Genomic DNA, 11,349 nt, shown 5'->3' with positions numbered 1-11,349 from the left:
ACAATTAATTAATTAATGTTTATACTATGTTTATAACTTAAGAAAGTCAACTTTATTAGTCAAAATACGAGAAACAGGTCAAAAATGTCTTAAAAAATTAAAAAATGCACCAGAGAGTATAAAATTCGCTAAAAATACAATAACGCCCCAAAAAAAAATTTGTAGTTACAACATTGAGTACTTTAAACATTTTTGTAGCTCGGAAAACATCGTGTAAGATATTCCAAAAATATATGCAAATGCATTGAAATCCGAATCCTAGTAATAACTAATCAGTACAATTTGTAATATTTCAATATTCCAAGATTTTATTAACTTGAACTGAAATTTTTTTTAAATGGTACACAGTATTTTTACTGCGAAGCCTTTTAACAATGTATTTGAATCAATTATTTATGAAATTTTTGATAACATGCACTGTTTGTGGAACAGGCTTTTTCGTCATACAAGTCCGTTAAAAATAAATATTGTAATAGAACTTCTGTGAATTCAAACTTACGAGTTAACCTATCATCTGTGAAACCAGATTTCAAAAATCAAGCGTTAGATACCAAATAACTCGAAATATCACATCAGAATTAAATCGTAGTATTCATACTATTTGTATATACATTGCACGGCGCATTAATAAATATAATTTACAGCTGTGGTGTACGTAGTGCAATGATGAGAGGTCAAAATGTACGTGAATGAAACAAGGATGAGAATATCATGTTCTTGTAGAATAATATACATGTTGTCCATGGGTCGACGACGGAAGCCGTGGCGATACCGAGCAGAGCCGATCCAAATCGAGTCGCTAATGACAACGGAATTAACGACGGTGACCCGCGACGTCAGCTAATCGCTTATCAGGTTATTGTGCGTGTGCGTGCGCGCGCTTGTGTGCCTATCTGCGTATGTTTATTTATTTGCTTTTCGCTCCGTTACGACATGGCCAAAATGTCAAAATTGACCGTCGTTTTTGTTACTGTCGCCGTTTCGTTGTCAACGCTTTCGATGCCACTGTAATCGTCACCGTTTGTTACCCCAATACGATCATCGTTAATTCCGTCCTCACGCCATCGCCGTACTCGTCGTCTACTGTTCGCCGTCCGATGTTAGCTTCTGTAGACGGCCACCGTCGTGTTTGTTGCGTAGTCGCGGCCCATGGACAAGCCTGCAAATGTCACGGCGGCACTCCTGGACGCCACCGCGACAACCACCACAGCCGTCGTCCCAGCAGCCACCTCGTCCGCCGCCGCCGCGGGTGCTTCCATTGGCAGGGGCTGCGGCGTGCCAGGATGTCGGAAGAACAATCAAAAATGGTGTTGCGGCACTGAACAGTGTCCAATGTGCCTCAAGTTCCGCAAGTCGTTTCACTGCAAAGCGTGCGTTAACAGCGGTAACTTTGGCCATTCATCGGCCGCCTTCGATAAGGGCAAGTGAGTAATGCGACACCTGTTTATTTTCTGCCATTACTCTTTTCTCCTGGAGTAACTTTTTGTATATTTTTTTATAATGCTAATCTATATTACGCTTTTAGTGCGTGATTGATACATCAACTTTTTCAAAGCAATGATAAACAAAACTACTTAATTCCTATAACTTCCTACCTTTTTCTGTTCTGTGTTGTTCTCGGTTAGGTTAGTACTTTCATTCAAAAACTTACTACTTAAATCTCTTAAATTTAATCTATCCTTAAAATGGTTTCGTTTTAAATAATTTTTTTTTTTTCTGCACTTAATCCTTAATAATACTTATTATATTACATGTCTTATATAGTATGATATCTATATTTTTATAACATACTTTAAAATTCAGACAATTTTAATTGTTATTAGGTAGTAATTACCTTTTAATATCAACCAAATTTTAATCGAGTATGACTCCGGTATTTACAAATAATTTTTTTTTTTAGATTTTACAAAAAACAAGGAAAATATCAAAGTATTGTCTATAGTTCTAATTTATTCAAAAATGATTGTGCTAAAATGTTTTCAAAAAAACAATGTACTACTTTGAAGGTATATACTTCTATTATAGCTACAATTACCTACTATAAATTTTTATAATAAAAATTTCAACTTTTTACTTATTTATGCAATGTGTATATATATATATATATATTTATTTATTTATATTTTAGAAAATAGAAACTTCAATATTACAAGAAAAAATAAGTTTACTAAAACTTGCATTATCGGACAAAAACAAAAATCTGACAGATAGTAAGATTTTAATTATTATTATAAGATTTACAGAATTTTTTTTTTTTTTAATAACTGTTTAAAGAAATTAAAAAATACTAATATTTTTTTTAACAATAATTAATAAACTCAATTGTGAATATATACCCTTGCGCATTTACATTCTGTTATTCTATGATTACTTAATTAAGTCACCAAGAGCTATTTTCTCTTATCTCTACTTTCAAATATATAAAAGAACAGCTTATTAATTTTTAATTACTAACTAATACATTTTTATCAGAATCTACTAAACATCTCTATTTAAATTACTACATCAATCTATTTAAATGCATTAAAATATTATAACTCATTTATATTCTTATTTGAACATAAATTAACAAATAGCTGGTAATTTTCAACATGAATTAAACTAATATTTTTGTTCTTTATTTTCTATTTTAAAATAATTATTTTTTTAATGTTTTATTGTAATAATTCTTAGCAGTTCATAACTTGTAATGTCCTTTCATGCCTACTATTTTAAAGTAAAATTTATTTAATTTATAAAAAAAACTACAAAATATCTATAATAAAAATGTTTCATCAATTAATTTGTTGGTAATTATTATTTTTTACAGAAAAGAATCAATTAAAAAAATTAAAATTAGATATAGATAATCAAAAGTCAAGAGTTGATCGATATGGAAGACGTGTGGTTAGATTAGAAGAATTTACTAAAGTTCAAATAATTGTATTAAATAATAAAATAAGCGAATTATTTGCTATGAGACCTAATTTAAAAAATATTATTCAAACACGCATTGGTCAACTAGTCACACACATTTTCCCTTTAAATGAAGTACATCCAACTATTGTGCAGTAAGTAAAAAATTTTATATTTTTTGGGTATTTATCTATTAATAAATTTAAAGCTATTGTTTTAAAAAATATTATTTCTTAAAACTGATTTTTAGTATTCTGCCAACAATTTATCAACATTTTATACAAATATTTGCTTTGTTTAATAAAATGTTTTGAAAAATATTTACTTATTCTACTTGAAGTCCAATACATAATTTATAAATAAAAAAAAAAAAAAAAAAAAAACTAGATTTCTAAACAATAATTTATGTTTTTAATTTTATTATTTCATATTATTATTATATATATATATATAGCTTGTTTAATTTTTAAATCTTTTCTTTTGTATTTTTTTCATGAATATTGTTAAAGTTAGAATTGTATTTTATAGGAATGAAGAACTTGATGTTAATAATAGCTTAAGTCATGCATTAGCTGAAGCTTCTAAATTAACTTATGTATGTGGCCAATGGGTAGATACTTGTGAAGAATGGTCAAGACAAATGGAGCTGGGTTACCGGATTGTAGCACCTACTTTACCAGCAAATGGAGATTACTCTGCATATAATGAATGGGGTTTATATTTATAATAAATGTATCTATTATATTTAAGCAATAGTACACTTTAATAACACTCTTTTCATTTTTTTTTCTTTTCCAGTTTCAGATAAGAATAGGGATTATGCATTTCATCAAACATTTGCAGAACCAAATCCTGCATGCACAATTAGTGCTGCTCTAACGTATACCTCACAGTTAGTGAAACAAATTTCTTTTTTCCTAGACGTTTTTTTACCCAGGCGTCCACACTTTAGGTACTATCATGATGAAGAAATATTCTAACAATATACCTAAATTTAATATTTATTTGTTTATAGTGAATTTTGTGGCAATGAACTAAATGAAACCAAATTTTCAAAATATGTTACCCACTTAAATGCTAATGTTCTTTATTTGTGTTTTTCTCAAAATGTTGACCCCAAATTATTACATCCAGATCATACATTAAAAAATTTACTGCAGCTTTTAGATACATCTGTTAGTGATCTAGGAAGGTAAAATTAAAATTATTTTTAAACTAAGTTGTTATTTTTATGTGATAATGCTATAAATATTTAATAAACCACTGTTCTTTCATTTTTACTTTTACTTCTTATCTTATAACATTAATTTTAGGGTTGAACCCCCAGACATTGATAGTAAATTATGCAATGCATATGAAGAAAAAATAACTTATCAATTATTTTCATCTAATGGCGACTCAGATTCTGAAGATGACAATTATTATGAATGGGAAGCAGTAAGTTTTATTCAATTAATTCAATGTATAATGTTTTAATTTTTTTAAGATTTATACACTTTTATGTTTCATATTGAAGTTACCAAACGTTGAATACCCTGCTGACCACAATCAATTATCAATACAGTCAACTAGTAGTGTTGTCAGAGCAGGACTTGTGGCTAGTACAGCTGCTAGTTTAGCATCTATGTGGCGTGGATGGACCAAATAATAACATTATCATAAATTATATACAATTCAATGGAAAAATAGATTCACGTTTTGATTATTAATTAAAAAAATTTATAGATCCCACAATCTGCACTTACCTAAAATTTTTATTGCGAAAACCACAAATTTTCTTTTATCAACAGTGGAAATTCAAAAAATTAATACAAACTGTTAATGTAGAATAATATTGAAGCTCAGCTTTTTTTTTTTTTTTTTTTTTTTTATTATTATACATTGTAAAATGTATTGTTTTTAAATGGAGTATATTTTATTTTTTTGTTACCAATTTATTATACTATTATTATTATTCATACAGTAAGTGATTGTTTCATTTTTTAAAATAATTTATTTAATATATTTATTTATATGTTTATATTATTATAAAAATTACTGACACTTATATTTTCAAAAACTACCATTTTGGGTTATTTATGTTTACAACATATGCAACATGGTTTTTTTCTTACACTAAAATAGGACTTGAACTAATAATATATACATAAGTATTAGTGTTTAAAATGTATAAGTATATAGTAAACTTTTATTGAATGTGTTTAACTGTATAAATTTATAAGAAAAATAATATAGTAGAAATAAATTATTTTATTTTTGTAAGCACGGTCATCAAATTGTATCTACACTTAAATTGTAGTAATTTATAATAATTAAAAAGTACTAAAGACGTCACATATATTCGAAATATTAAAGAATTATATTCATAATAAGTAATAATGTAATAATACATATATAGTGGAACTTTGATTAATCGTGTTCGCAATTAATCGTGCTCTTCCAAAATTATCGTCGTTCGACATTTTTTTACTGAAAAGTTTTATTAGCTCTGATGAATGTATTTTTAAATTACGTACATAAAGCTACAAATACACACGTTCAGGTCGGCCTGTCAGTTATACCTGTACAGTCCGCCTGAGACCGACCGACCGGAACGTGTGTGGGTTCCGATCGTCAAGCCAAAATGCTAAATGTATAATATATCCTAGAGCTTGTGGTGATTTAATAGTTAAAAATAAAAGGTCTTCGTAACTTCTTCCTATAGGTAATAATCTTGCTAACGTTGTTAACTTTGTTAAAGTTGCTGTCAACTTTTCGTGGGGTGAAAATGATTTCCTCATAACGCGGCGTCCTACGTGAATGATTGCAATGCGAATCTGTGTGACGTGACGCGTAACGAAATTCGAGCGATCCAACGTGGTGCGTTGCGACGCGGCTTCACTGTCCTGTGTGCATACGATTTGATAACGTGATGGTCGATACATACGCTTCGCGCAGCAACGCGCCACGATATGCTCCACATGATTTCAGTCCCGTAGGACACTTCCCTGAGAATACCCGTGTTTGATATTTTCGCTTTGAAATCGCTCACGTAGGACGCCGCGTAACTGCATTTTTTTTTTATTTTTTAATGATTAGTGTCACTAATGAAAGAAGTTGAAAGTACGTTTTTTCGTCCATTCGCAAGTAATTATACCACTCTTTTAGAAACATCTTAAATTCGGTAAACAGATTAATGTGAGAATATTCGTTTCTTTTTTGTAATCAATCTTTACACCACAGCTTACGTTTAAGTTTTTTAAATTTTATTATTACTTTTTATGATTATCATTAAGCCTAAAATAGCAAGCGCGTCTTCGTTGGTAGCCATATCTATCAAAACTTGTGACTGAAGTAACGCTCGGACAGATTCACCAGAACATGACTCCGGCGACCTGTAAAGGCATAACTGACAGGCCGACCGGAACGTGTGTGGCAAGCTTAATACACATAATCGAAAAACGTAAACGACCTTTTCAAAGATAAAAATATATATATCACAGGTAGATTAAGAGGTAGAGTTATTTATGATTAATAGAGGTTCTTCAACAATCATATTTATCCAATCACGTTATAACTTATACATATGGGAAATTTTAAATTCTTTCGAATTTGTTCCATACATACTATTTAGTGTATTTTTAGCACTTTCCATAGCCGTTTCGAAAATAGTAATTAAGAAAATAACATTGTACAAAATTATACATTTTTCCACAATTCGTTTAATAAAAAGTCTAGATTAATCGTATTTTTCATTTATCCGTGTTACCCTTCCATACTATCACCCCGGATAATCGAGGTTCTACTGTATAATATTTATAACTAGGGCTGCACTAAAAAACGCACAAACAAGCATGCAATAGTGCACTAACATTTGATTAAATTCAAAATATGCATTGAAAATTTTAAACTACACGAAAACAAATGTGTAAGAATAATTAAAACAATAAGAATTATCCATTCATATTTTTAAAAATTATATTTTTCTCTTCAATTACATTTCTTTAAAGTTATGATTCGTGAACACACATAATGACGAAAATAAATTGATATGATAGATTACAATGCACACGTCAATAAGAAGAAGGTGGCAGCAGTGCGCAATAATATTGTTTCCGTAGTACTACTTTTAACTAATAAAGATCAATGCCATACAAAAATTAAAATTCTGATAAAATACTAATATTTTGTAAAAAAGTTCGGAAAAGTAAATAAGAATGGCTTCAAACATTTATTGATCTATTTTTTTTTCTTAACTTCCACGATAAACAATTTTGCTGAAATTACATAAAATAATATGTGTTAATAACTCAAAAAAATCAACTATATGCCAAACGTGCCAATACATACAAGACATTCAAAAATATGGTCTATTAAACTTTAGATTCTTATTAACATTTTTATGAAAATGATTTATATCTCACTTAACTTGTTTTCTAATGTAGCAATAAAAACAAGCGAATGCATGAACTTACGAACCCTGTTTATAACCCATTAGTGCACTTGATAACATATTAATGTGATTCTGTACTTCCTGATTGTTTCAAATTCAGTAATACTTTTTTAATTCCAGGCTTACTCTCAACGTATAATTTCAGTGCTAAAGTATTTACCAATTAAGATTCGTATTAAAATCAATTTTAAATGAAAGTCAGTGTTTAAAGAAATATTTTTAAAAAAATTATATTTTAATTACTTTTCATGACAGCCCTTAATAATTTAATATTTAACAAAGTTTCACCATACAAAATAAAAAAAAAAAGAGCACTGATATATTCCTCTAGCATAAGTTATTGGTACTTAATAAATTTGGTTTCTATACAATTTTAAATTATAAATGAATATTTTATGCTTGCACCTAAGTATAAAATAATACACTAAACAGGAAAGTTGATTTATTTCAATTATATATTTGAATGATTTTTAAATTTTCATCAACTTATTTATTTTTTTTCTTCAAAACAGCTCCACGTTTAAAATCTTCCACGTTTAAATGCTGTTTAAAAATATATTGTCGATCAATATTTTATAAAACCAAATTAATTTTCTTATTAGCAGGGCTAGGATTTGTATACAATAAAAAATTGTAAAATATTCATTTTATTTACCAAAATATACAAAAATATGCATTTCAATTTTTATAAGATAAACACAAAAATATAGTTACAAAAGAAATATTTATTGAAATACATCAGTGGTTGGTTGTTTATCTTAATATAATATAATTGAGTAATAAAATAAAATAATTTAGAAATACAATTTATAATTCACATTCACTACATTTTACATGCTACAACAACATATTATTTTAATTTTTCGAAAATGAATAATTATGAAAATTATTAATTGTGTTATCTTTTTCCATCAAACTATTCAATCTTTTATCGCATACCTATTGTACCATAGAATTGTATTTATAAAAATAAAATTTATGTTTGATAAAAAAAACAAGTTTTATAGTTTAATCGTCAGGGCTAAAATTAAATACAAAATATTTATATTAAATTATAAATATTAATTATGAAATATACTATAAAACATTTATTTTTCGCATTTTTGTAATCGAAATATGCAATAATATTAATTTTATTCAATATATGCAATAATATGCATTTTATCAAAAACATGAAAAATAAAAACACCACCATTTATCTCATCATGAGATGTGATAGATGTCAAGATTCGTGGACATTACTGACAAAATCAATAATTAGAAATTGCAAAAAAAACGTGCTGTAGCATACAAATACTAGTCCTGCTTATTAGTATTAATATATTTACTTTCAATAATTATTATACTTAATTAACTTAAATTAAACCTTAGATATATTATAAATTTATTTGAATAAATACCTTTTCAACAACTCTTAACTCGTCCCATTTTAAGTCGTGTACTAAGGCCGAGCAAAAATTATCGTTACAAGTATTCATTAATAACTGCATAAGTTTCTTTGACATAAACCTGTAGGTATATAAATTGATCAATTTATTAACTTAATACAATTCTGATAACCTAGTATATAAATATATATATATATATATAATATACATATATAATATCAATTGTCATTGACTTTTCGCTGTCTAAGTGTCCCCACATAAAAACAAAGTATAAGAAATAATTGATTTATCTATATCGTATATATTGTACCATGAAAATATTTTTTAAATACTATTAACATTATATAATGATTTTCAATGTTTACTAAACTGAATAAATATATTTATATATATTAACTCGTATAAAAACGATAGAGCCATGTAGATATTTTAAACATAATTAAAAACTTTACTATTTTAAAATAATAATAATTTTACTATTGGTAGATACCAATATTGAATATTGATTTTTTGTTATATTTGTATTAATTTTTCATTATGTTTCATCACTTGATTATATTTTTTTTTTTTTACCTAACACGATTTTAAAGTGTACCTAATTTGATTGTTAAGAAATATATTATCAATTATTTTTTTTAGCTGATGTATTAATGTTATTTATTTTAAAAATGATTTTGTCATTAAATATTACTATTCTTATAAAAAGTACTTTTTAAATATTCAAATACAGATACAGATACCTGTTTTCAAAAATATTTTAAATACATATTTGAATATTTGATAAAAAAAAAAATATTCAAGTACGAATACAGATAGTTCAAAAAAGTATTTATAGATACTTTCAAATAGGTACTTAAAAAAAATTCATATCATTTTTTACCTTATAATTATAAAAAATGTAAAATGATTTCAAAAATATATTTATATCTTACATTGATGCAACGAATCAACGAAAAAAATCCAGAGTTCCTATAAGCCAGCGGGTCCCAAACTTTTTTAGTTCACGCATCCCCAAAACAAAAAAAATGTAATCGCTCCTCTTATGAAATTTTTTTTATTATTTTAATAAAATCAAATTGATCTACAAATAAATATATGATAGTGTAATATATAATATAAATATTTGCCATGCATCTCTCCCAATAAGTGCTTGCGCCTTCCTAGGAAGGAGCGCTTCACAATTTGGGAACTACTGCTATAGGCCCTAAATCAGAATTGAATCAGAATAATTGGAAAATTAAAATAAAAAGAATCTCCGATTTTTTTTATGAAATTGTTAAATTATATGAGTAGTAATGTAGTATATTATAGTCATAATAGTGCATAATGTTAGATTATAAAAAGGGTTCTCAAGTTCTAGTAATTAGAATGGAATTGGTTTCTACGGCAAATTTTTACATGCCACATACTCAAGTACTGGAGTACTGACAATAAAACATTTTTTGTCAGTAGCATTACCTAGTTTGTCAACTATTAAGTATATTTTATAATAGATGTTTTGGTATTATCTTTACATGTTTGAAAAACTATAAAGATTTTTCTTTAAACAAAAAATTTAAATTATTTTAAATATAATCGTTTCAACATATGTGATGTATGACAAATGTATCAACTGGAATCAATATAATCAGGGCCGGATTTAGAGGGTGGGGCCCCCACAAAATTCAATTAATAAGAGGCCTAGTAATTTGCAAAAATTACTAAAATTTAATTTTGCACTGCTTAGTTCCAATCAGTTTTGACTTAATGTTTCGATTAAATATCAAAGTAATTAAAAATAACATTTTCATGTTTCGTTGCTTTTTAAAAATGTTCACGTTTCCCCTCAAATTTTATCATGGTTCTCTAGAGGGGCGCGTCCCCCAGGTTGAAAACCGCTGTTGTAGATAATCTAAAATATAATTAATGTGTTAAAAAATGTATGAAAAAAATTGAAAATCGTGGATTATGATAGAGCAGTAACAACAATAACAATTATATCCCATTAAATACACTATTTTAGACTCATACCCAGGACAGTGTTTTATAAATTATGTTTTCATGGAAATCTCACAAAATTATTGTCATCGGTATGCTTACCTTGTTGAATAAGTAAGTGGTATACCTCAGTCTAATAATCGAATTATTACCTAATATCCGAATTGGCATCTTCCACGGCGACCACACAGTTTTTCAAAATTAATTGCCTTGATTCTTTCAGTCCCGTGCCAATCAATATTTTCATCGGATCTGCCAAAACGGTGGCGCGGTGTAACAGTCTCAATTGCGTTATTTTTACAGCCGAATTTTTGTGATGACAATTGGCTATCACCTTGATGCTGGACACCGGTGTGATATTCAATATCATTTTGTCGAGTGCCCAATTAGCGTCCATGCGAACGTTTTGGTGTTTATCCGCCGTACGGTACATTAGTCCAGTTACAATGTTATCAAATATCTACAAAGATAAAAATATTATTAAAACTTTTATAGTGATGAACGGTTACTAAACCCCAGGGTTCAACAATTGGCGAACTACGGTCCTGATGAACACATTGATTATAGTAATATAATCTGTGTGTGTGTGTATGTGCGTATGTGTGTTTGTGTGTGTGTGTGTGTGTGTGTGTGTGTGTGTGTGTGTGTGTGTGTGTG

General features: G+C 27.8%; 2 protein-coding genes across 2 annotated transcripts in view; one reads left to right on the top strand and one right to left on the bottom strand.

The window, feature by feature from the left end:
- The first annotated feature begins 842 nt into the window (after positions 1-842).
- LOC112682705 (beclin 1-associated autophagy-related key regulator) lies at positions 843-4,667 on the top strand. The gene is made up of 9 exons (XM_025553391.1): positions 843-1,424; positions 1,901-2,006; positions 2,129-2,210; positions 2,810-3,050; positions 3,424-3,608; positions 3,694-3,847; positions 3,911-4,087; positions 4,209-4,332; positions 4,412-4,667. The coding sequence occupies exons 1-9, from the start codon at positions 1,150-1,152 to the stop codon at positions 4,541-4,543; spliced, it is 1,476 nt and encodes a 491-aa protein (XP_025409176.1). The 5' UTR covers positions 843-1,149; the 3' UTR covers positions 4,544-4,667.
- A 3,137-nt stretch (positions 4,668-7,804) lies between these two features.
- LOC112682694 overlaps positions 7,805-11,349 on the bottom strand; it is a 9,454-nt gene continuing 5,909 nt past the window's right edge. The window contains exons 7-9 of the mRNA XM_025553374.1: positions 10,845-11,152; positions 8,728-8,836; positions 7,805-7,870 (exon numbers count right to left, since the gene is read on the bottom strand). Coding sequence (XP_025409159.1) covers positions 7,814-7,870; positions 8,728-8,836; positions 10,845-11,152 — 474 coding nt within the window. The 3' untranslated portion in view covers positions 7,805-7,813. The remainder of the gene's footprint in view (positions 7,871-8,727; positions 8,837-10,844; positions 11,153-11,349) is intronic.

This window comes from Sipha flava, unplaced genomic scaffold (assembly GCF_003268045.1).
Source record: "Sipha flava isolate LNK unplaced genomic scaffold, YSA_version1 208_pilon_pilon, whole genome shotgun sequence".
In the NCBI taxonomy this organism is placed as follows: Eukaryota; Metazoa; Arthropoda; class Insecta; order Hemiptera; family Aphididae; genus Sipha; species Sipha flava.
This window is presented reverse-complemented; position numbering and strand designations above follow the sequence as displayed.

Coding starts and splice junctions, on each gene's coding strand:
- LOC112682705 (XM_025553391.1), top strand. CDS start 1,150: ATGGACAAGCCTGCAAATGTCACGGCGGCACTCCTGGACGCCACCGCG. Junction 2,007..2,128: donor AACAATGTACTACTTTGAAG/GTATATACTTCT, acceptor TTTATATTTTAG/AAAATAGAAACTTCAATATT. Junction 3,051..3,423: donor GTACATCCAACTATTGTGCA/GTAAGTAAAAAA, acceptor TGTATTTTATAG/GAATGAAGAACTTGATGTTA.